The sequence below is a fragment of the Panicum virgatum genome, chromosome 2N (genome assembly GCF_016808335.1).
Source record: "Panicum virgatum strain AP13 chromosome 2N, P.virgatum_v5, whole genome shotgun sequence".
Lineage (NCBI taxonomy): Eukaryota > Viridiplantae > Streptophyta > Magnoliopsida > Poales > Poaceae > Panicum > Panicum virgatum.
The window spans coordinates 61256340-61281753 of NC_053146.1; the positions used below are offsets into that span (position 1 = coordinate 61256340).

At 44.2% G+C, this 25414-nt stretch overlaps 4 protein-coding genes and 1 long non-coding RNA gene across 10 annotated transcripts; all 5 read right to left on the bottom strand.

Moving 5' to 3' along the window:
- Positions 1 to 1715: 1715 nt before the first annotated feature.
- On the bottom strand, positions 1716 to 5078 carry LOC120661606 (peptide chain release factor PrfB1, chloroplastic). Of its 3 annotated transcripts, none has more exons than XM_039940497.1 (7): positions 4798 to 5050; positions 4492 to 4569; positions 4154 to 4392; positions 3695 to 3898; positions 2903 to 3118; positions 2591 to 2777; positions 1716 to 2211 (listed from the first exon to the last, which is right to left on the bottom strand). In XM_039940497.1, exons 1-7 carry the CDS (start codon positions 4946 to 4948, stop codon positions 1919 to 1921), a joined length of 1368 nt encoding a protein of 455 aa, XP_039796431.1. In that variant the 5' UTR covers positions 4949 to 5050; the 3' UTR covers positions 1716 to 1918. The 3 variants fall into 3 exon arrangements, with proteins under 3 accessions (XP_039796431.1, XP_039796433.1, XP_039796432.1); XM_039940499.1 differs by having other exon boundaries at positions 1721 to 2211; positions 4492 to 4585; positions 4798 to 5059; XM_039940498.1 differs by having other exon boundaries at positions 1730 to 2211; positions 4154 to 4374; positions 4798 to 5078.
- Positions 5079 to 5630: 552 nt separating this feature from the next.
- LOC120661607 (60S ribosomal protein L38-like) lies at positions 5631 to 7115 on the bottom strand. The gene is made up of 3 exons (XM_039940501.1): positions 6973 to 7115; positions 6671 to 6854; positions 5631 to 5886 (listed from the first exon to the last, which is right to left on the bottom strand). The coding sequence occupies exons 1-3, from the start codon at positions 6973 to 6975 to the stop codon at positions 5864 to 5866; spliced, it is 210 nt and encodes a 69-aa protein (XP_039796435.1). The 5' UTR covers positions 6976 to 7115; the 3' UTR covers positions 5631 to 5863.
- Positions 7116 to 12210: 5095 nt separating this feature from the next.
- LOC120661608 (putative nuclease HARBI1) lies at positions 12211 to 15276 on the bottom strand. 3 transcript variants are annotated; one of them, XM_039940504.1, is made up of 3 exons: positions 14987 to 15276; positions 13223 to 14650; positions 12211 to 12614 (listed from the first exon to the last, which is right to left on the bottom strand). In XM_039940504.1, the coding sequence occupies exons 1-2, from the start codon at positions 15000 to 15002 to the stop codon at positions 13275 to 13277; spliced, it is 1392 nt and encodes a 463-aa protein (XP_039796438.1). In that variant the 5' UTR covers positions 15003 to 15276; the 3' UTR covers positions 12211 to 12614; positions 13223 to 13274. The 3 variants fall into 3 exon arrangements, with proteins under 3 accessions (XP_039796438.1, XP_039796437.1, XP_039796436.1); XM_039940503.1 differs by having other exon boundaries at positions 12211 to 12626; XM_039940502.1 differs by having other exon boundaries at positions 12211 to 12790.
- Positions 15277 to 17458: 2182 nt separating this feature from the next.
- On the bottom strand, positions 17459 to 18781 carry LOC120662858 (F-box/FBD/LRR-repeat protein At2g04230-like). The gene is made up of 2 exons (XM_039941919.1): positions 17762 to 18781; positions 17459 to 17491 (listed from the first exon to the last, which is right to left on the bottom strand). The coding sequence occupies exons 1-2, from the start codon at positions 18779 to 18781 to the stop codon at positions 17459 to 17461; spliced, it is 1053 nt and encodes a 350-aa protein (XP_039797853.1).
- Positions 18782 to 21078: 2297 nt separating this feature from the next.
- On the bottom strand, positions 21079 to 23300 carry LOC120661609. Of its 2 annotated transcripts, XR_005669976.1 has the most exons (3): positions 22458 to 23300; positions 22014 to 22082; positions 21079 to 21929 (listed from the first exon to the last, which is right to left on the bottom strand). It is a non-coding gene; the product is annotated as an uncharacterized LOC120661609 (long non-coding RNA). The 2 variants fall into 2 exon arrangements; XR_005669975.1 differs by having other exon boundaries at positions 22014 to 23300.
- Positions 23301 to 25414: the final 2114 nt, after the last annotated feature.

The window sequence follows — 25414 nt, forward strand, 5'->3', positions numbered from 1 at the left end:
TCTAATAGTACTGCAATTGCAATAATAAATGCGTAGAACTAATTTTCTAAACTAATTTACTACTACGTAACTACAAACTAAAGTATCATTGAACTCCTACTTAAATGGTTCTACTATAGCACTAATTAAATTAAATTACTCATATTTAAATACGTAGTACTTAAATATAACAATATTTAAACTGTACTAACCTGCAGATCACAAGTGCTGAATCCGGCAGGGCTTCGCCGCTTTCCTTCTCCTCACTCCTCTCTTTTTTTCTGGATTTTTGGTGGAATTTTCGGGCTCAAATGAAGAGGGAAGGGGAGGGTCAGCCCTTTTATAGGGGTGGGTACACCGGTCGCCTGCGGGGGGGGGGGGGGGGGGGGCGACAGGCCCCCTGCCGCGCCTGTGGGCCGGGCCCAGCGGCGGTCGCCCGTGGGCTGGGCGACAGGCCCCTGTCGCCCCCCAAAGGGCGACAGGTCTTTTTTTTCTCCAGGGACTTCGTTGCGAATTTGAAAAAAAAAAATTACACTTTGGGCCTGTCGCCCTATGGGAGGGCGACCGGGGTATATATTTGAAATATTTCAAAACGGACATATATTTTTGAAATTTTAATTTTTAAAAAATATAAAAAAGAAAAAACCGCGGCCGACCAGAGTAGCCTGAAGCGGCCCAGCGACTTGTACTGTCTGCGGCCGCCAGGGGCTAGGGGCCAGGGCCGAGCGCCGTGGAGCCAAGGAACACTGATCCGACGAGCTGGGCCCCCACGTCAGTCGCCGAGGCGGGCGGGAAAAGCGGCGCGAGCAGGATTGGGCCGAAATGTAGTTGATTCAGAATTCTATAGTAGGCCGGAACTACACTTCCTGTGTAACGAGGCATGTATCGTACTCTGTGATGGGCCGTCCAACAAACACCCTTCCCAGCCCATTGTCTCCTCTCGTCCCCATGGCCCATCGCTCTCGTCCTTTTTCGCAACCGTGTCTGAGCATGTTTTTTATTAATAGAAAGAAGAAATAAGGATTCGTACACCAGAGTTAAGGAACAGGGGTTCTTAACTCACACAAAATAAAAAGATTACTAGCCCTATTACACATTTATCATTTGGCGACCAGGAAAACTATCACAAGCAGCAATGAAAGCATTAAGCTGCCTAAAACGAGCTAGAAGCCAGGAAACAGCTTCCTCTAGACTTGCCAAGAGCTCGGGGACAGCTCCTCTAGACTCCCCATGGCCCATCGCTCTCGTCCTGAATCGAACGAACAAAAACCCTCGCGCCGCTCCGCCGCGTCGTCGTCTCTGCTCACCACTCTCCGTCTCTCGTCCAACAGCAGCATTCATTAATCACACGGAACAAGAGATAGCGTCGCGGAACCAACCAATCACGAGTCGCGCGACACATCATTTTCACTTTTGATTTTCCAGATCCCTTGCTGTTCTTCCCCGAAATCCTTCCGAGTTCGTGACACGCACACGGGCAAGACTAAAAGCAGATTAGGCCGATGAACTCAGCAGTAAACGTCGTGCTCTGCAGCAGCAGTGTGACCCTCCAGGCCGGCGTTTTGCATCCAAAAGTGTGGCTTCAGCTCGGACATGTGCCAGGACCAGGAGTCTCGCATTTCGCGAGCAGGCGGCCACCGATCTCGCTGAACGACGTTTCAATCACTGTAAAACACCTTGAAGCGATGCCGAACTTGTTGCAGGAGGTTCAAGTGCAACTAAAACCACCAGCAATCTTCTGAAAAAAAAAGACTCAAGGTGCAACCCATCCATTTTGGTTTTATCCGTTACGATTCATAAATCAGGAAATAAGATGCTACTACTATGAATGAAAGTGTACTACATCAGGAAAAGAAAAAAAAACGATGAACTTTGTACCAAAAATGGATACTACTGGATAGGGGGGCAGTCACTTGTCGCTTTAATTTGCTCCTCAACATCAGCTGGAAGTTGCTGCGGTGAGCTTGTACCGGAGGTACGCTTTGACAAAGGGGTCGAGTTCACCATCCATGACACCGGTGATGTCTGAAGTTTCGCACCCCGTCCGGACGTCCTTGACGAGCTTGTAGGGGTGGAAGACGTAGTTGCGTATTTGCTGCCCCCATTCCGCCTTCACCATGTCGCCACGGATCTGCTTGATCTCCGATGCACGTTGTTCCTCTGCGATCACCAGCAGCTTCGCTTTGAGCCGACTGAGAGCCTTTATTTTGTTGGCCAGCTGACTCCTCTCCTCTGCATTGTTGAGGATTGCAAAACAAACATCAGGTTTATGTCGTATAAACTGCAGTTGCTTCCAATTCTTGATTTAAAAGATATCTCTATGCCATCCTGGCTGAAGTCGTAAATATCTTATTGTGCAGGACTGACACTCCGGTGTTAGAAAAGGCTGAGAAAATATTTCCTATCAAGTATGGTCAAGATTAAGGGATAGGAAAAGTTCTTGTAATTTCAGGAGGGCATCACTTAGTTTTTCACATCTTTTTCTTACCACCAATTCGTTACTACATTTTGTTACTTTTCCATGACTATTGTGCCAAAGTCAACTTAAGACCCAGTGTGTGATTGTGTAATTCATTCAGCATATGTGATCCAAGCTGGCCTGGAATGGTACCTGAGCAACGAACTGCAATGCCAGTAGGAATATGGACCATGCGAACAGCCGTTTCCACCTTGTTCACGTTCTGGCCTCCTTTACCTCCAGCTCTTGTGAAGCTTATCTCCAGGTCCTCTTCAGGTATTTCCACAGCCATGGATTCCTCTGGTAGAAGAGGCATAACCTCAACACCAGCAAAGCTTGTCTGCATAAATTAGTACATATAGCAGAAAACTAAGAATTGGAAAAGAATGACAGTCTTACCCCCTTTAGCTCATGAAAATGTGCCGATAAATTTACTGAACTAGAACTGTGAAATGAAAATATTACCTGCCGAAGCCCTTTAGCATTAAATGGTGACTGACGGACAATCCTGTGTGTCCCTTTCTCACCAGAGAGATAGCCATAGGCATATCTTCCCTCTAGTTCAACTGTTGCTGATTTTATACCAGCCTCTTCACCAGGTGATTTCTCAACTACTCTTGTCTTGTAACGCTGCTTCTCTCCCCACCTTACATACATCCTTAGTAACATGTCAGCCCAATCCTGCAAAAGCCGATAGAGCTTTAACAGAATGCTAGCACACTTTGTGTAAGCAAACACATGCTTTCAATCGAAAAATTCAGCCATTGCCATTCTTACATGAGACCAGTACATAATTATATGTCTACATATATAGAGCATAGATGTAACAAATCACAATGTACATATTGCAAGCCAGTAACATTGCATAGAGTACCCATCAAGAATGCCATCTCTGTATCATGGTTCACTGTTTGTACTTTTGAAAACTGCCGAACTTCCAACATCTCTGGACTAGTTTTTCTTTTTTTAGTGTCTCTTCATAGTATCATGACAGCCCTTTTATGAGAACAGATAAGACTAAGATTTGCATAGGGAAGCTATTGCAAAGTTTATAGTTGGTAATATGAAAAGAAAGTAACAAGCTTAATTTCTTCCTATGCAAAGTACCAAATGACTAATGCATATAATCTTAAAAAACTAACAGTAGTGTTCAATCTTTGATAGTGAATACAACCATCATGTGTAACAATAGTGAGTTTAACTAAGATGTATTCTCAATCGATACAAAGAAAACATGTAAACACAGTGAATGCTTACCTGAGCATCCGTGCCACCAGCACCAGCAGAAATATTAATTACAGCACCTTCCTTGTCATATGGTCCAGAAAGAAGCTGTGTCATCTCAAAGTTATCTATTGCCTTATTTAATGACTTTATAATCTTTGAGGCCTCCTCAAGAAGACCAGTATCTATGGAATCTAATTCTTCAGTAAGCTTCACAATGGTCTCTGCATCTTCAACCTACCAGCAGAAAGGAACACTACAACTAAGAGTAGTGTTCACACCAAATTGTTGCCTCTCGGCATTCTTCTTCCACCAAAAGTGATAGCATATACAATTCAGAATAGAAGCAGGGACATATTCAGTATATTCTTATCCTTGTTAATTAATTATCATGAATTGCATAAATATGCGGGTGCTGCAAATGTGTCATAACCATTATCATAGGAACTGTAAAAGAGTACAGTTCATCAGCAATGCCATGAGGACTCAAACCTGTGACTTAAAATCGTTGAGAAGCTTGACTCTGTCTTTGACCTCAGTCAGAGAAACTAGTATCCCCTGTGCCTTGGAAGGATCATCCCACAAAGAACTATCTGCTGACTTCTTCTCAAGCGAAGCGATCTCCTCCATAAGCTGTTCCAAACCTGCAGACTGCCTGACTTCACTGACACGCTCTACAGCCAACTCAACCTCCTTCCGCAAAGCGTAAAAATCTGCAACGTTTTTCAGAGCTATATATTGGTCGAATCCCGGGCGTTTATGTACCATAAAAACTAGTGGCCTTACTCTTAGCAGATGCAACAAATGAAGAATGCGAGCAGAAAGGTTACCCTGCATAGCCCATTCGACAGCCTCCGGTTCCTCTGCAACACTCGATTCGCTTCCGGTCCCAGCGGATGCAGATTGCACTGTGTTGATCCAAGTCTGTCAACGTTTCATCCAGAGGATAAGAAAACTAACGCATAAATCACCAAATCTTTTTTGAGCCAAACGAGCAGAACCAGCTGTAATTCTTCTCTTGAACTAAATCCTGATTTGATCTTATGTAATTTGAAATTAAGAGGCTTGGTTTCAGAAATTTCGTAAATCAGATTGCATATGGTTGCTTGCACGAAGGAATGAGGAGACAGACTCACCAGGAACAGAGCTCCGGCGGCGGCGGCGGTTGAAACAAACGGAGAAGGTGGAACGCCCCGGGTTGAAGCTACTGCGAGCGGTGCCGCAGGGGTAGTGAACGGCGGCGGTGAACCGCGCGGCCGGTAGAAGCAGCCGCAGGCAGTCAACCATGCTGCTGCGAGACGCGTCGACGCCGGCGCAGAGCCACGGATAGGGACGCCGGGGGAGGATGGAGGCGGCGCTTCGCGTCGAGCTCGCAGCAGCGCCAGGGGAATGGGGGAAAGGAGGGATTAGAGTGATAAGGATCTGACGGTTGATATTACACCATACTCCCTCCTTCCTCGTTTATAAGGCACGGTGGAACATGGCACGGTCTTCCAAAGAATGCTTTGACCATTTATTTGTCATATATTATATCATTTATGATTATAAATTTATAATCATTGTAAACTATATTTGATGACGAATCCAACCATATAAAATTTACATTATAAAAATTAAAAATTAATAGTTAAATTATTGGTCAAAGATATAAATGTTTGAATCTTGATATGTGTGTGTGCCTTATAAACGAGGAAGGAGGGAGTAAAAAGCAAAGTACAACTGACTTGAAGTTTTTTCTTTAAGATTTTGTTTTCTTAAAAAAAAAATCATCTTAAACGCCAGAACCTCAAAACATTTAAAGCTTTAATGAACAAACGTTTTGCTCAATTTTTCAGTCATGTACCTGATCAATATTAGTACAACAAAATGTTATCTCGAACTGCCAAGATATTACGGAAAAAATACATGAATTTAAGATTTTCAAATGGCTGCACAGCGTAAACTCAGCATTTTGAACAGAGCAGGAATCTGAAGAAAGCAGAATACATTTCACAAAATTCAGACTCAACTATTGATAGCCGATTATCTTCTCCGCAAGGGAGTACCATTACACTAAAGGATCATAGGTCCAATACATCACTTCCAACATTACACTTTTTAAACTCAAACTTCAATTCATTCAATCATGGCTTAACCCACCTACTAAAGAAATACTGGAGGGCAAACATCTCTGACACCACAAGGCGTAGTTTGGCTTGCTACTTAAATCTCCTGAACGCTCAGACCTGCAAAAAGGGAAAATCACAATCAGTATGTGTGAACTATAATAACAACCAAATTGTACACACATCATAAAAGCAATGAAATAGATGCAGAACACTGGACCTCATGATGCAGAAAATGTAAACTTCAGGATTCACATAGCATGTAAACAGTGTGATCATATTTGCAGCATGAGCTAAGCATTTTATTCTGCGTGATTTCTTTGGATCCAAGGTTAGAACTTACAATAGTCTGAACAATAGTTGGATAAACGACAGCTCAAAGTTACAATAGTCGTATGTACTGTCATAAGCATATTATGCCCAAGGACTAATCACCCTATTTTTGTGGTACAGTGACAACAAACCAAATAATTGGTGACAAGCGACGATAACTGCAAGCCATCAGAATGAAAAAAGATGATTATATGTTATCTATACAGGACTATCTAGAATATAGACTATCCAGAATAACCTATATGACTATCTGAATGTCTCAGATGACACATAGAATTCTAAGATCAATCAAATTCGTATGACACATAGGACAAGTCAATGTAATCATGAAACTATCAGGATTTGCAAGCAACCAGCAAACAACCCAGTATGCCAAATCAAGTACAGGTATTCAGTCATGCTACCCCTATCTAGCCACGGGCGGCATGATCTAAAATTCTAAACCCGTCACCCGTTGTGACTCATCCCAAACCACCGGGACGACACAATCGACTGGCAAGCAGGCAAAACGAACGAAAGGTGTAGCAGCCGATGGATGAGGGGTTCATGGACGGAGCAGCGGAGCACGAACCTGGCGGGAGCGACTGCTTGAGCTTGTTGGCCTTGTCCGCGTCGTGGACGCATAGGGTGTAGAGGTACCTGGAGCAGCGAACCTTGAACTTGACGGCGCCCTTGGCCCGCTTGATCCGCACTGACCACGCTTCCTTCCGCCGCGCCGTCAGCAGGAAGTCCTTGATCTCGTGGATCTGCTTCGGCTGCCGATAAAAGTGGGGGAAGCGCGAACGAGTCAGCAAACGCAATCATCCTGCCGGCTCTCAATCGGGCGGCCAACCTCCCGCGCATGGAGTCATGGAGAGGGGGCGGAGATCTCACCATGGTGGCGGCTCGGGTAGAAGACGCTGCCGATGCGAATAGAACCGCGGAGAACTGGGCGGCGGCGGCGGCGGCGGAGTGGGGTTAAGAGGAGTGGAGGGATTGCGGAGGGTGCCGGAGTGAGATCGCTTCAGGCCTAATTCGCGGTTTTTTAATTTCTATATTTTTTATTTTCGTTTTTTACAAAAATATATTTTCAATATGGAAATTTACAGAAATATATCCCGGCCGCCCGGCAGACGGGCGGCAGGGGTTTTTCCGAAAAAAAAAACACAAAAAATAATTGCAGACAAGTCCTTGGGACCGGTCGCCCGGCTGCCCGGCGGCCGGCTCTCCCCCCTTATATAAGGGTTGGCTGGTCCCTCCACCCCTCATTTGCATCTCTACAATTCCAGAAACAAAAAAAAACAGAGAGGGAGGGAGAGAGGCGAAGCCCTGCCGAATTTTCGAGCCGGTGACTGCAGGTAACCAAAATTCTTCTACGCTTTACAAATAGCATGATTGTGTGTCCAGATATATCGAGCAATTATTTATTTTTGTTGAAATAGTAGATTAGCAATCAATTTAATATTATGATTCTGTGTCCAGATATGTCGAGCAAGCTTCGTTTTCAAGTTCATTATGGTGATGGATATATTTCTCATGATGCGTATGAAGTACATCTATCAGTTTTTGAACGAAGAGAGTGCGGAATAGATAAACCCTTAGGAAGATATAAGGGGACAATACTGACAGCGATTGGAGTTGATTGCAACAAGTAGGTGGTTCCTATCGCCTTTGCTTTTGTTGAGAATGAGAACACAGAGAGCTGGTACTGGTTCCTTGAACGTGTGAAGATTCACGTTGTTGCTGGAAGGCCCGATGTTTGCCTCATCAGTGACAGACATGCTGGTCTTCTAGCAGCAATAAGACAACTATATGAAGGAAGTCGAGAACAGCCTCCTCTATGGCCAGATGTTGTGAGTAGGTGGTGCATAAGGCATATGAGTGCAAATTTTTATGAGCGCTTTAAGGATAAGGAACTTATGAATTTGTTCAAGAGATTGTGCACTCAGAATCAGCAGCGGAAGTTTGATGCATTGTGGCAGGTGCTAGATAACATGTGCGCCGAGCTGCTAAAGGAACAGGCCTCAACTTCCAGCCGGAGACGTTTCACACAGTGGATTAAGGATGCACCCAAGGAGAAGTGGTCAATTCTATACGACACTGGTAGTCGTCGATATGGGATCGAGACAACCAACCACGCAGAGTGTTACAATATGGTAATGCATCATGTTCGTGGATTTCCTCTTGTTGGCATAGTTGAATTCATCATATACGGATGCACAAGATACTTCAGAGAGCGGTACCAGGCAGCAGCTGTCTTACTTAATGATCCAAGTGTGATTTTTTGTAATAGGGTCACTAACTACATGAAAGAAAAAATTGAAAAGGCTCAATATCACAGAGTGGTCTCCATGGACACAAAAGATCAAAGGTTTGTGGTTTCATGCAAGGACAGGACAGGGCAGGGTGTCCGCAGACAAAGGGTCGTTCAGGATTGCTTGATAACGCCGGAAGGCAAGGTTTTTTGCAGATGCAAGAAGCCACAGCTTCTTCACTTACCATGCTCCCATGTCATTGCGGCATGTTCAGAATCTGGGTTGGATCCTGGGGTTTTTGTTTCACAATATTTCAGAAAAGAAACCGTTGTGCACACTTGGGGCCATGAGATATATGGCATAGGCAGTCTGGGATCATTCACTACACCAAATATCTCTCCAATGTACATTCCCAATCCAGATGTTAGGAGAGGGGTAGGTCGACGGCGGACACTTCGTATCCGTAACGGAATGGATGAGTCTGAGGCAGGAAAGAAGAAAAAAAAGATGTAACCTGTGTGGAGCAGATGATCACACTTATAAGAAGTGCCCTAAAATGCAAGAAGATAATGCTGGTGCTGAGGTTGGACCTTCTGGAAATCCCAACGATGGATTGCCTCCGGATTTTGGAGCCCGTCGCGTCTAGATTTCGTTATGTGTGCATATGTATTTGAACCAGATGTATGGATATGTATTCCGACCTGTATGTCATAATTACATTTCGTTATGTATGGATATGTATTTGCACCAGATTGTAGCATGTAATATTACGAAGGTATTTGTGTAGTAATATTTCTTGGTTGTAGTTCTAAATGTGTAGGTTGGTTCAATTATATTGTTCGCTTGGGTTTTGAAAGTTTTATTTGAATTATTCTGTGTTTTGCTTGATGTTCTGTTACTGGTTGACCAGATGGGATTGCAGAGAAGAAAATCAAGATAAGAGCATCCGTAAAGGAGAAAGGCATACAATTTTGTAAACAATGGTACGATTACAAAGCAGAGGCCTAAGGCGTTCGTACTACTAGATACTTGGACAATGAAAAGCATGGCATGTGCAACACGATAACCTCGTGTTGTGAGTAAATCTAACATGCCTTAGAAAATGTAAATTGCCTGGATTACATGGTGATGCTTTACTGAGTGCACCGGGGGTATTTTCCCTTCCTAATAGCTTCAGATCCTGCTTCCTTAGCACGGCGGGCCCTCTCTCGCTTCCTCTCCATATCAGCTTCACGTTCTTCTGACTTCTGACGTTCCACTTCTGCAATCCTCTTCTGAATCTCTTCCTGATTTTTCTTGCGCTTCTCCTCCATCTGTTCTTCAGGCAGCATTCACTGCCACCTTTGTGCAGCCTACCTTGCTTGACGCTCCACGTGGTTCTTATCCTGCTGAGATTGCTCGGTGTCTAACCACTGCACGAAATCACATAGAGGCGGTGGAGTCTTTCCCCAAATCATGTTAGAAGTCATTACTAGATCTGAAAGTGACAAACTCTGATAGTGTTTTGTAGTAACTTTGCTCGGTCCTTGCCGTAATGCTTGGGCGGGTCGTACTCGTAATTCTCGCACATGAAGAATCTCTTGCCAAAGTCGTCCCCCAAAACTCTTGATTTCATTAGTTTGCACAAGGATCCGCAAAAACACATAGGCACCTGGATTCCTTGGGGGACTGTTTCCGTCACCTTATTCCATAGAATGTAGGTGGATCCTGAGGATGCCATAGTGTTGAGCCCTGGCAATCACAAGTGAGCAATCAGATTGCTAATATACTATATCAACGTTAATCATTATCAGTAACTACACCTAAATGTACCACTAATAACTCCTAATAATAATTAAACTGATTGCTAAACTATTTTCTAACATTTTCTAAAAAAATTTCTAACATTTTCTATAATTTTCTACAATTTTCTACAATTTTCTAATATTATCTTGCATTTTTTGATTTTCTAATACTTGTCTAACAATTTTCTAGTATTTTCTAATACTAAATCTAACACTAAATGTACTATATCAACGCAAATCACTATAAGTAACTGCACCTAAATGTACCACTAATCACTCCTAACAATATTTGAACTGATTGCTAATCTACTGTTAAAAAAAATAATATGTAGAAAATTTTAGTTACCTAAAGTCGCCGGCTTGAAAATCCGACAGGGCTTCGCCGTTTTGCCTCTCCCTCACGCCTCCCTCTCTTTTTCTTTTTTTTTCTGGATTTTTAGTAAGCCAGATGGGGGGTGAGGGGCAGCCAACACCTTTATATATGTTGACATATGGGAGGGAGGCCGGCCGCCCGACAGCCGGGCGACCGGTCCCAGGGACCTATCTGCAATTATGTTTCGTGTTTTTTTACGGAAAAGCCCCCGCCGCCCGGCTACCGAGCGGCCAGGTCCCGGCCGCCCGGCAACTGGGCGGCCGGGATATATTTCTGTAAATTTCCATATCGAAAATATATTTTTGTAAAAAACGAAAATAAAAAATATAGAAATTAAAAAACCGCGGCCTAATTCCACATGGTCCATCCAGGCCAGCCCAACACGGACCAGGCCAGCCCAATAGGGTGTTCTTGTATGTACACATCTTTCTCTCTTTTTACTACTCTTTTCTGTCTCTTAAAACAAAGTTATGAACTGCTTTGCCTCTAGGGTATGGCTTGCAGCTTACTGCTTACTGCTTTTAGATTTTTTTTTTGCATCTCAAGTGAAAATTGTTGCCGAAACTCTAAACTCTTGGTTCCTGAACTTTCTGAACCTCTAAACTCAGTAATTTCGTTACTCCTGGTAATGAAATTCGGGCGTGGCCCATGGTGGAAAAAAGTGAAAATTGTTGCCCCGTTCATTATGAGTTTGTGGACAAAAAAAAACATCAAGTCCATTAGACCATGTTGAAAAAATTTACAAAGACATACACAGCAATATTTTCAGCAGGGAAGGGACAGGGAGCTTAGAAGAAGCAAAAGATTAATAATATACAAAAGAATCGGAACCAGACTAATAACACAAAAAACCTTGTCGAGAACTCCAGCCTAATTTATACATGCTGAAGGAATTAGACACGTACTCACGTGTGTAAAACCTGCAAAGTGTACATGCTGAAGGATTATTTTTTTTCATAAGATCGTGCTGAAGGATTTAGTCACGTGAGTAAACACTGCAAGGTGATGAACATAACCTGGGCGGAGCTGGTTTCCATGACTCCGCCTGCTCCACCTCCTCGTAGGTAAACCGGTCTCGTGACTCTCGCAATCAGTGGTGGAGCTGGCTCAGAATTTTAGCTGGAGCAGAGCATGCTTGTTTCAGCGGAGCCTGATGCTCGCTCTCCTTCAGCTTCTCCCCAGCCACGCCCACACCCATGGCTATTGTCTGTCATCTGTTTGTTGGCGTCGCTGCGACCAACCTCCCCACCAATTCCTCCTCCATTAGAGCAGTCAGCGCGCCCCTGTTGCACTTGGATCGAGACAGCCAGTGTGCCGCACAGCTCGGATCCGATCGCTGATCGACTGGGGCAGCTGCAGCTGCAGCGAGAGGAACGGCGCGTCATTGGCCGTAGGGGGCTGGGGTTCCAGCGCAGGCAGCGGGCGGCCCCATGGTGGAGGCACGAATGCCAGCGGACGAGCGAAAGGAGGCAAGGAGCCGAGTAGCCTATTGGGAATTAGGGGTTTGGAGATACTGGGCTGACTCAGCTGAACTTATTGAGCCTATTTTCTTCTCTCTCTCTCTTTATCCAGTTATTAGGAATTTAGGATCTTACGGAGACGCCGCCACACTGTCGCCGCATGGGAGCTCCGCCTCTATGGCAATTATCGTCACAATAAAAAATATTAAAGACGAGGTATGCCGTCCCTGCTCGATCAGACACCAGTAACGCAAGCAAAATTTCAAACTGTTGATAAAAAAAATATCATAATACTCAGTTGCACCAGATAACTCAGGTATGCCACAGTTTAATCAGGTAGGGCGATGAAGATGTTCTTTTACTTCGGAAGCATAATACTTCACTGAAATCTTTATAGAATAGACTACAGCAAAGGCACAGAGTTCCTTATGCAGATTGACGATTCCTTTCAAGAATAAGACGTTTCTATGTCTTCTTACTGAAACTCTGCTCTGACAGCTGATAAGCTGCTGATGAAAGGATATGCTTCTGTAAGCGAACGAAAATATAAGGTATTTGTTTTTCCAATTTCCAGTGGCAGAATTGATAGCTCACAGTCAGATGCCCTGTCTCATTGTATCCTGACAATTAGCTTCTTTTTTTCTTTCAAAAAGCCAATTGTAGCCTGCACAAGACACTGACAATAGCAACGATGAGTGGCCATTTCGAAATATGAGCAACGCAAGCTCAACACCACAGTGCCCACTACGATAATTTTGATAACAGCGCACGAAAGACTGGTTTCTCTGTTATATATGATGCAGCACATAGATGTCAATAAAACAGACGGATCACTGGCCCCTGAAGGAAATAATAATAATCAATTATATATATATATATATATATATATATATATATATATATATATATATATATATATATATAAACATGTATCTTCCTTTCCCCAGTTGAAAGCATCAAAGATAGCAATATGAGCTAGTGTGCTTTGGTTCACTATGTTTCTCTACATCTGAGAGGGGGCATTAATACTCAAGTTAGAGATCGAGAGCACCTGACAGAACAATTTGGAGCATAAACAATCCAAACTTTAAAGCAAACCTTGAAGAATGATCAGTATGGAAGTTATTTAAATTTATTCAGTTTCAAGGTCCAGTTTGATTCATTTCCAAACATTTTCTTTTTCAAGATGCTAATGCTAAATTTAAATTAGCTACTTATAAATGAAGATAAACATAATGAATTTTAAATAGATTAGTAAGAGAAGATACACACCAGTGACCCACCAAGCGACATGACGTCGTACACTAATAATACTAGAACTTATTTACTTGTCACCAAATGGCCCAAACTGCTGCCAGATATGCTCAATTAAATCCCTTCTTAGCTGGCCATGTGTTGCTTGACTACAAATAGTGGCAGTCCTCTGAAGTACATTAGTTAAGCAATTGGCAGGCCCAGTTTTGATGTTTGATGGTAAAACAACCGTTATACCTGACGCTTCGTTTGGTTCAGAATAAGCACTTGCCATGTCTTTCTCATCCTCAACTGCCATGTTATGGAGTATGACACAGGCTTGCAGGATTTTTCCAAGAGTCGCTCGTTGGAAAAAGCGAATTGGACCACGAACAATGGGGAAACGAGATTGCAGGACTCCAAATGCACGCTGAACATCCTTCCTTGCCTCTTCTTGATGTTTAGCAAACAATCGTTCCTTTTCTGTTCGAGGGAATGGCATCGTCTTAACAAATACAGTGCTTTCTGGATAAATTTCATCAGCAAGGTAGTATCCCAAATCATATTGACTCTTATCGATGGAGAATTGCACCGGGAGAGCTTGTCCCTTCAAGACTTCCATAAACAACGGTGATTGATTGAGAACACTGATGTCATTGATGGACCCAACAACATTGAAACAAGCATGCCATATCCAGAGGTCTTGTGAAGCAACAGCCTCAAGAATAAACGTGGCAAAGCCGTGGTCACTATGATTAAGACGGCGCATCCATTTAGGAGGGCAACTTTCCCACTCCCAGTGCATACAACCAATGCTTCCCAACATGCCAGGGAAGCCGTAGCCTTCACCAATTTGTAGTAGATGCTGCATATCAACACTAGTAGGGCCTCGCAAATATTCTCCGCCAAACTTGTCAATCACTCCTTCTGCAAACCGCTCCAAACACTCCATTGCTGTGCTCGTACCAATTTGTACATATTCGTCAACAGCATCTGCTGGGGAGCCACGAGCTAACATACGAATAGCCGCTGTGCACTTCTGCAAAGGTGATAACCCTTGGCGACAACAGATATCTGCCCTTTTGGTGAAATAGGGAGACCACTCACCTAGCGCATGGACAATACGTAGAAAGAGTGGTCTACTCATGCGATACCTTGTTCTGAATATTTTTTCATCATAGACTGGATCATCAGAAAAGAAGTCAGTGACAAGCCGTTGATGACCCTCTCCATGATCTCTCTCTATGACTCTCCTATTAAAACCTTTCCGGCGGCGAGATGTACCACCTTGCCGTGCTTTGATTTTGGCCTGAATCTTCACATTGATCCGCCGAAGTAAATTGTGCATGACACTGTGCTCAGCAATGAATTCTTCCATAGTGTATTTGTATTTGCCTGCTGGGTTGATGGTGTTTCCATCTTCAGAATCATCTGAGCAGGAAGAAGTGTTTGATTGATGGGACATGCCTACAAGATGAACAATGACAAATATTTCAACATACATGATTTTTCTTGTAGGAAATATCATGATGAATGGCTTCACTTGTTCAAGCTGGAGGTCACGCTACATGTGGCTAGGGTGAAAACTGATACAAATCCTTAAAACTTTCGTGGACAAGAAACAACCCCCCCCCCCCCCCCCCCCAAAAAAAAAGACAAGGTGCAGTGCAGAGGGGCAAGTAATTGAATGCCAACGTAACCAAACCTATTATCTGATTTGACCGTTCGATGGGAATTTCACTCTCGGAAGTTGAATGTAATCAGATGTAATGCCCCGACAATAATGAGGAGAAAAAGAACAACCTGCTTCGCCACTCATCAGTGGGGATTGGTCGGCGGGTGTAATTTGGGGGAGACGGCGTTGGGAAGTCAAATCCCCCCTCCCGACTGGATCGCACCTGGTTGTTGGGGCAGTAGCGCCGACCGGCACCAGCTAAAGGAGAAGTGAGCGCGCAGCGGCGACCGCGGAGGAGGACGAGCGGCTGGCACTGGCGAGTGCACGGGGGGTTGGCTGGGGTTGAGTGGCGGCGCGGAAACAGGGCGGCTATCCACTGGCGGCGCAACCGGCCGGCGGTGAGGGCCGAACGGAGGAGAGAGAGGTGAGGCGCTCTTGTATAGACGGCCCAACAATATGACAATTTCGGCCCAGCCTTGTGCCTCAGCACGCAGAGCCCACCAAAAGGCCCAGGTGGACGTTGCCGAACCAGCAATAGGCAAACACCAATTTATTTAGTACTAAAAAAACCAATTTATTTATTTTGTTAAAAGGAGTAAATCTCAGAAATAAAAGCTTCATCTGATAGACACCGAATTGCATCCTTTATTAGTACAGTTACACTAAAAAGCATAGCAGTGCATTGGATTTAAAAGAAATGAAACAATTCTGCAAACACTCATAGAGGTAGGTGCTAAATGAAGCGTGACAAAAATTGTTAATCTTGATAAATATTTGGTAAAATTCCTATTAAAATCCAAGAATTATGACATTAGGTTAATGCATGTATGCTAATATATATGCCTTAGAAGTCAATGCAAACTATTTTGTTCTTGGCCTTTTTGTTTGAGTTTATGACCACCTTGATTTTTGTTTTAGTGGAGCACTGATGAAGGTTCTCCTTTTTCGTTGAGATATATTAAAAATCCCACAACAATAACCACTTTTACATCCAAAAAATAAGAGATTTACTCCTTTTAAGATGACTTAGATCTTATATTTCTAGTGCACACTTACATAACGGCTCGGCAGCAAATTAAAACTGATAATGCTTTTGGAAAATACATATGCACGGGTAGTTGTGCGTGGTAGGTTTTATATCTGGGAGAAGCAATAACTTGTTCTATCTAAAAGGTGGAACCAAATTAAATCCTCCAACAGGAACATGACATGATGAACGTTTGTTCCTTACATCAGTTTTACCGACAATGTCTAACCATTACTTGTTTGGCAGCTAAAACCCTCTCTTTTTTTTCCCCTTACATCAGTATACATGATATGCATATGAAGTTAGTTTCGTATTACTTTCAATATTTGTGAAATTCACAAGTCATATGCACCCTCCTCCATACTAGCTAGCTTCAATTTTGGATTCAGTTGAACAAAAATCTTCCAATAATAGCGCCAATTTGAATGTCAAACCCTGAAAACATCACCAAATTATTCGAATCGTATGTATTAGCATGCATGGAAATACCAATAAATTTGAGATAATTTTTCTGCTGGGTCACTCCAATCATTATTTAAATTATCTATCATGGTTTTGACAGTTGATATCATTGTTACTTGTCAGGATGATCAAGTGAATATATGTAGAGAAAATTAAGGTTATAATACGGGCATATGACCATGCATCAAACAAACAGGTCAATGATAATATGGGTCCATGTATCATTCAGACCATGCATACATTATCTTTATGCCAAAAGTTGGATCTTGCAATACAAGACAGGCTGAAAATATGTTTCAAAGAACAGGTAATATCAAACAAAACCTACTGAATGTATTATAGAACACTACAGCAGGTTGTCATCTTTAATAATCTCCGGTGATGCTTCATTGTAGTACTGGCCTTCTCATTTGTTTGACTTTGCAGATGTTTCACTTCTTTAATTTCATTGGTTTGCAATGTATAGCCAAGCTTTTGATGGGTATCAGTAATCGAAGGTGCAACTTGCTGTAGATAGCCCACGGAGCTTGCGCAAAAGCTTTTCAGATGGACTGAAACCTGTAGAGGATGCTATAGACACTTTGCTAAGTCCTTTTGCATTTTTCATAATAGAGCATAACAAACTCTCCTCATCAGTTGTGCCATTAAATCCATTAATAACAACCCACTTCAGAGAGGCCAATGAGATATTTTGGTGTCTCCAATTTGATGGTTGTCGGCAGTTACAATCTGACACGCATGGTATGTAATCAATCTGAAAGCGTGGTAACATACATTGTTAAAGGTATTGTAATATTGATATGATTTTAAGCAGTAAAAGTGGTATCATATGCACAGTAACAAAAGTCATACCTCCCCATGGTATATTTGAAGTGACAACTTTCTCACACAGCTACTTTTCTTGAGAAGATTTACTATTGTTGGCCCAATGTTGTGCTGGCTAGTGTCCACAATTAGCTCCAACTCCAAATGATAAGGAAGTTTCACTTTCAGCTCTTCATGGCCCTAAAGCGGTGCAAAACAAAATCCAGAGAGAATAATGTAGACTGTTAGTTGATCTAGCAAACCATCGTTGCATCATTGAGAAAAATAATGAATCAAGATACACAAATCAAACATAGAAGTATATGGACAATAGACTAATCTATTGAAACGAAAAGCATAGAAGTTTATTACTCGAAATGCTGAGGCAAACATGTATAAACTAGGGATTAGTGATATTTGCTTGTGTACTTTGCATAAAATAGATATAAACAACATATCTATTTCCCTGTATATATTTTGTTAATATAATGAGATAGCTATCTACGAGTGTCACATAATCCTGCAAATAACACCAACTATATTTCATCATATGTCACATGCAAAAAACAAAAGATGTCTATATATTTGTAGTGTAGATGGACGTACGTACCGGAGCAATAGTAATTTCAAGGCGTAGAGTGTCAGCACGGTGGAAATGCTGCAGGATCTTTGTGAAACGAGGTAGCTCGGCGATCACGAGCTTCTGGAGGCACCTAGGCAATCCCCAGAGGCTAACGCGGGCATCATCATGAGGGTAGTGGTCTTCCCAGTGGAGCTCCTCCAGCACAGGAACATTCAGAAGCATCGACGTGGGAGCGGTGGTAAGTGAGAAACACCTGTGCACTTGCATCTCGCGGAGGCTTTCTGACACCACCTGGAGGCGCTGCAGCTGCATGACCATGGAAACCCGCAGGAACAGGAGCGACTGTGCAAGGAGGGCGAGCACCTTCACGCCGCGGACCCTGTGCAGCAATAGGACCTCAAGGCAAGGGCAGCGCCGCGACACCACCGTGCTGATGCCCTCGCCGCCGTCGGTGAACCGGACGCCGCGGATGAACATCTTGGTCAGCTTGGCGAACGTGCCAGCGCTCGGCATCCTAAGGTCCACCCCCATGAAATCGAGCGCGAACTCTGTCGCCCTCGGGAAGCATGGCAGCTGGAGCGTCGCCGCCGCCGCCTCCTCGACGACGTCGTTGTAGAGGTTCCCGGCGGCGGAGGACAGGTAGAGGTGGAACCTGGCGGCAACGCTCCCCGCCGCGAGCCGGGTTGCCGACGTTGCGAGCCGGACGGCGTCGCCGGCGCTGGACCGGCGGCGGACCGAGATGAGCACGTCGGGCATGTCGACGTCGTCGGCGTAGCCGCGCAGGACGCCGTCGACGAGGTTCCCGAAGCGCGAGACGCGGGGCGCCGCGTCGTCGTCGAAGGCGAGCCGCGGGAGGCGCGTCCAGGCGCCGCGCCAGCGGCGGGAGAGCACGCAGGTGCGGACGGCCTCGACGAGCGGGAGCAGCATCAAGATATGGAGGAGCAGGGTATCCGGAAGGTCACTGATCCGGTCGTGATGACGACTTTCCTCATCTCCACCGCCGGAGACGACCCTGGCGAGCACCTCGCCGCCACCGTCGAGAGCCATGGCAGATTTTTAATCTAGGGTTTCTTGGCGGCGGCTTGGCTTGCTGCTGGTTGGGGCGGAGGTGAGGGACGCCGGCGCGCGAGGCTTTTGCAGCAGCTGTCTAGGAGAGGCGGCGCCTGAGCCGTAAATGGTATGGTTTGAAAAGCGACAGCTGCCCACGTCCAAGTGCGAAAGCGCGTACAGCATCAGAAAGCCGTTGGCTTCATCTAGCCGGCACATCCATTTAATTTTGAAATGCGCCGCAGTTTCTCGAAATTTTTTTTGAAATGCGCGGTAGGGTTTGCCCTGTGGTAATGATTTGGGGAAGTATCAATGGGAGCTTAACTTAATTACCATCTGATGAATTCCGAGTAAAGATGATTGCTGGACGCTTTGCGCTACGTGTACACATGTGTGTATGTGTGTGCCATTGCACCAAATTGAAATTACCTTGGCAGCCGAAATTAAACCACCAAGAAAGAGATAGTTTCTTCAGCGGTGCTTGTTAACAGCTAAGAATTCTATATTCCTCGGCGGCTGATGATATCTGCTGAAAAAAAGAACTTCCTTGGCGGATTCTCTAGACCGCCAAGTAATTTTTTTACCATAAATTTCCTGACCGCTACACTGTAAACCTATGTCTTTGTGTATGTGTGACGATAAATGGACAACAGGTGAGCTTGATGATGTTATTTTGCCTTATGCCGATAACTTCGATCCATGCATGCAGCGACGACGTCGGCGTCACTTGGCCAGAGCTTCTTGACAGCCATGGCCTGACCCTAGAAGTACATCATCAGGGAGACTGTTTGGTTTTGTTGGCTAACATTGACACGCCTTTCCTTAATCGTGGCTTGGGTTTTTTTAGTCATTAATGTGTTTAATTTTTGGTTCAATGCTATCTCACTTCCCATCCTAGTTGCTATATTACATTCTATGTGTGGCATACACATTTTTGTATGCATGCTCAAGATATGGACCTGTTGTCAAGTTGCCTTGAGTAAGTAAAGAATTCAAATGCGAACGGGAACACGGGATACCAAAATGTGACTAAAGTCATAGCTAACCAAAATTAATTTGGCTCGAATTTTTTGTTATAAACCAAACACATCTAGTGTTTAGTGCAGCAAGGAAATGTTGTGCCCCCACAGTCTTCAATTTGATTTCCTATCAGCCTATCAGGAATTGTTTGTGAAGTTCAAACCATAGTGTTAATGATTACGGAAATGCAATAGTATGGACATTTTGAGACAACAATAAGATGGTAAGAAACTCTTTTTGTGTTGCTGTGAAGACAATTTGCAAGACCTATACCAAAATACAATTTAGAAATGGCCAAAAGTTCTAAACTTGAAATGGCTGATGGTGTTCAGGTATCATATATAGGATTATGTACTCAGAGTGAAAATGAATTGCCAATGAATAATCACCGACTAGTTCTATTACCAAGGTAATAAATAAAAATACCAGACCTCATCTACGAGCCATTTGCTAACAAATTACTCTTTTTTTGAGGGAAACTAACAATTAACTCTTAGTAATTGTTACCAAGTGAATATACACCAATAAATCTGTGCTAACCTGACCGTAATACCACTCTACTTTTTAATAATACCACTCTGACCGTTTTACTGCTGTTCTCCATGCAATATTCATGTGGGAATTCTGTCCCCTGGCTAGCTATCCCTAAAAAAACAAAGGCATATCCTAATACAATAATTTTTAGCGTGCCAAAAAAAAGCACATGCTTGCACATTTATTAAGCTCTAACCGTGCAGCTGGAATTCTCGATCCAACTATATACTACTAGAGTCTGGGGCGCGCCGTTGGCGCGCCATTTTTGGGTCCGATTCAGAAGTGCTAGAAGGTTGTTTGTTACATTAGTATCTTACATGATTAATGATACAAATAATTTAATATAAGGATTAATATGACTACTTTAAACCCGTTTGTAAAGTGGCCAAACTGTACGAAAACATCTCAGTCGCGGCGTAGTTGGTCCATTCTTCTCAGAACAAATATTGTCTTCTCCGAGCTACTACTATAACTTAAAACAAATTAGCACACTACAATCGAGTTCAACTGATACAGGACTAACTCAGTCATGCTTGCACTGGTAACATGCAATAAGTATAGGAGATAATAATGTATTTGTGTACTATCTTGTGCAAGATGATCGCTGAGGCAGCTATTCAACATCAGCGCAGCAACTTTCTTCCACACAGTCAGCCCTAAACTATAAGTGGGCATCAGTAATGCGCATCTTTGCGCAAACCATGCATGGGCATCATGTAGTAACACAGCAACTTACTCAAATCTGTATTAATGGAATCGATTTCATAGATAAACAGTTTTGCACAAACGAAGGCATGTTTATTAGCTTCGGCTACAGAGGCCCACCTGGACCACCAGCACCTATATCAAGTTTCAAACTCTAATGTAACAGATCCTGTAAACATGGGCCCAAAAAATGCAGAACCTATCACGGAATGTCGACAAACCAAATGAGTTATTCTGACCACAAGGCTCTTCTGTAGAGAGCCTCTTCTCCACATAGGTTTCCTAACATCTAAATTTTAATCATCTCACATTTAACCAATGCAATATGCTAAGCAATTTCTACAGGGGAAAGGGTTGGGGAATTTACTACATAGCGTGAATCTATGTTATATATAAGGGATGCCACTTCTCAAGGACCTTTTGTGCTCTTTTTCCTTTTCTCTTCTAGCTCTGAAGCCTCATTCAGAATGTTCACAGCATCACTTTGCATGTTCAGCTTGGGTAGTGCAACGGCCTGAATATAGAATGCTGTTGGCATATCAGGAGAGACGATCTATGCTTGCATAGTTGCATGGCATCAAGGATTGCAGCATCAGGTTGGTCACACGTAAAGTAGCACAAGCTTCATCTGGCAGACACAGTTGGTAACCCCCATTGTCCCCACATCAACAAACTGTGAAACACAGGGAAAGGATGAATCAGCTACATTGGGTTGATATATCTGAGGACACTGCTTTCAAAAAAAAAAAAACTGAGGACACTAATAAGGGCTTTCATAACAATGATTGCTGCATTAGAATATTTGTCTTTAAAGGAAAACTCGCCACGTTCCCTTGCATCCAACATATCCCTCATGCCTCATCTATTGTGTCCATTCTTGAAAAGATAGCTGCAGCATGGAGAATGACAGCAGGTGTCACAGATCGATCATCCAGAGCAGGACAACTGAAAACAGAGCACTGATTTCTTTTACCTCATTGGACCATTCATCTTCTCTGTAATGTGTCGTGAATAGGATCTGATGGATGGCAGTTAGGTCCATCTTGCAAGACATACAATATATGTAACAAAAATAGTAGTAAAACAAATATTTGTGCATTTTGATCAAAATACTTCGATGTAGTATACAAAGGCAAGCTGGTAACATAATCTATCTGTACAGCGGTGCAGGTAAGCATCTACTACAGTGTCTGGCAAATTGGACATTATATACTGAAGATTTCTCTGTTCTGTATTTTAACTTCTATTGTCGCATCGTGACAAAAATTGGTTTTACAGGGTAAAAATAAAGCAACATCACACAGTAGTTCTGGAACACAGTCATTAGCATGAGATATGTGTGATGCCAGGACATTAAATATACTCCTTTCGCAAAAACGTAATCAAATATGAAATACAGAAGAACAAATATGGTTACCTCTGATTTTGTCTGCAAAGGCTCCAGTATGGAAACCAACTTTTTTATGTCAGGACGATCTCTTGGCTCATACTGTAGACACTGAGAAGCAAGGTTCAGCAGTGTAGTAGTCACCTCTGTCGAGTAGTTCCCCTCCAAATGTTAATCCATTGCTGCTTCAATGTTTCTGCCTCTCATGATATCAAGTGCCAGAGTGCAAGGAATGCGTATATACATTATGATATCAAGTGCCAGAGTACAAGGAATGCATATATACATTATTACCAGTGGCATACTTCTACCGTACGTCTTTTTAGTTTATGCTTTGATAAAGAATTATGCAGGGTGCAATTTTCACAGTGCAGAAGATGTGCCAGAGATTCATTTTGAGAAACAATTTCAATGCAATTTGCAAGCAAGGGTGTTCACTGGTATCCAACTGGCATGTGTATTTCTGTATTTGCCAAAAACGGCCTTGTATATTTAAAGCGTAAGACATTTCTTGCAAGAAACTTACATGTGAAGGGGGTATACATTTTACACTGAGAAGGTCAAGAAGTTACCAAAACTGAATATGACACTTTCTGGAGTAACCTTGCCTGAAAGAACACAAGTTCGCTCAAAAGAAAAACTTGAAAAGTTTCTTGCTGTTTTGTTTTGTCATTACTTAGCTACTTTAGTAACACGAAGAGGAAATAATAGATATGGTCCACTGACCACACCATCTCATAGCATTTGGTAATTGCCTTGCCAAGGGTGCAATATGCTTAATTTCATTAGTGCTTGTGAAATGAATCGGAAAACCATAAATCAAGTCACCGGTCCTCCTAAAAAGTTAAATTCCAGATGTACACTATATTTTGTCTTTAAGCACTATTTTGTAGAACTTAACTTTGGGAAATTTTGTCAATTTACATCAACAACAACAACAAAATGGCTTCTCTGCTGGAATCTATCAGTTCTACTTAGTGCTGAGCAAGCTGACAAAAAAATAATTCCCCTTGTAAGTGTAGCAGAAGAATTGAGTCAGACAAATAGTACTATAAAAAGAACTAAGTTTGAGAGGAACAGCTGAAATACCTAAGAAAACTTGAAATATTCCATTGCTAAGCATGAAACCGGAAACTTCTTTCAGGAAAAAGCATGAAAGTGAAGAGATAGATACCATTTCTGAAATATTCTGGAGGTCCATATGCTAGGTTTGTGCTATAGATTTTTACCATCCTTGCTGTCGTGGTGTGCAAACCCACAGCCGGGTGGCGTAGTGCACCCGCCTAAACCTAGAGGGTGAGTACTCGGGGGTGAGCTAGGATTAGCCCAATCTCGGTGGAAGAACGTGATGAACACAGCAGGTTTAGAGTGGTTCGGGCCGCCGGAGCGTAATACCCTACGTCCACTATATGTTGTATTGCTTGCGCTCTCAAGAGGTTGAGAGCAAGGATGTTCGGAGTGAAATCGAGCTTGTGTTGTGAGAGTCTTGGCCTGTCTGAAGTGTGCAGCGAGCGCCTCCCTTTTATATCTCAAGGGAGGCGTGTACATGGCCGTTGAGTCCCCGACAGGTGGGCCCAACGATATAGTATAAAATGATATACTGTACAAACATTATGGCATTACAGGCGATGGAGATCTCATTCCTGGTTTTCCTTGCTCTGCCCGTGGGAATCCTCCGTCCGGCATAGGCATGCCCTGTCTTGTCGAAACGGCGCCAGGGTGTAGCTTGCGGCGTTGCCTGCAGCGTAGCTGAACGGGCCGTGTAACTTGCGGCGTAGGCGGTATGATGAAAAGGTGTCGTGCCGTCGTATCCATTTAATGCGGCAGACAGTCTCTGCGCGGATGCGGCGCATGCAGCTGCACTGTGTACCTCAGTAATATGAGGTCTACAGTGAGGCCTGACAAAGGCTGTCCCGCGTGCCGCGGCGGCAGAGCACGCCTCAACCAACCGCATTGAATGCGGTGGGTGGGCGAGTCTTTCAGCGGAAGACTCGCGCCCGCGCCTTGCGCCTGCGGGACACGTGGCGCCCCCGGACCCCGCCCCGGCGGTATGTTGGTTCTACACGCGTGGGAGGTCCGGACGGACGCAGGGAGGTCTCGGACCCCTATGAGGGGTCAGAGACCTCGGCTGTTGGCGCGGAGCTTCCCCTCCTCAGGGACACGTGGCGTCTCTGGTCCCGTCCTAGAGCGGGGAGCGGGTCCGGGGCCGTTGGCCCGGTGAGGTAAGAGCCTGACCCGTGGGGTCGGCTGCTCCGCCCCTTAGGGCGTAGTTACGGATGACTACGCGAGTCCTGCCTTGCGGCAGTAGGAGTGGGTATCCCTGCTACAGGGTACCGACAGTGGCCCCCGGGCCCACCTTGGGAGAGGCGACAAACCCGCAGGTGGGGCCGCTACTGTGATTTGACTCTGCATAACTTGAAGTCTTTAGCGTTAGACTATGCACGATGCAGGAGTCTTGTCCGGCTTTGACCATCCATCGGGTTTCTCGCTGCCTCATCACATCGCAATGGCTTACTGACTCGTGGCCCCCACATACAGTGGTACACCTAGTCACGCGAGCGACGCTCGGCATTGTTGCGGACGGGGTAAATTGGGTCTTTACTACCAGCGCAGTTCCCGAAAAGCCTGGTCTTGCCAGTACTTTGTGCGCGCACGTCAGCTCAGCTTCCTGCCTCGCTTCGCGCGCGGGCGACGGTTCAGATCCCGTCTTTTCACACCTTTGTTTGTTACCCGCCCTCCCTGACAGGCGGGCCTGGGCCCCCTTGTCATGGACTGGGCGGCTAACACCAGGCGTGAGCATCGCTTGGCTTCCAGCGACGGTTCCGGGGCGCGCCGGATGGGTCAGGCTTCATAAATGGCCGAACCGCATACCGCGGTTACTTTTCCGCATTCGCCTTCTTCCTTCCAACCTTTGCGCCCCTTTGCCTTCGAGCCTCCTCGCCCCTTGCTCTTCTGCGCAGATTGTTCCTTGCCTCCATAGCAAGATG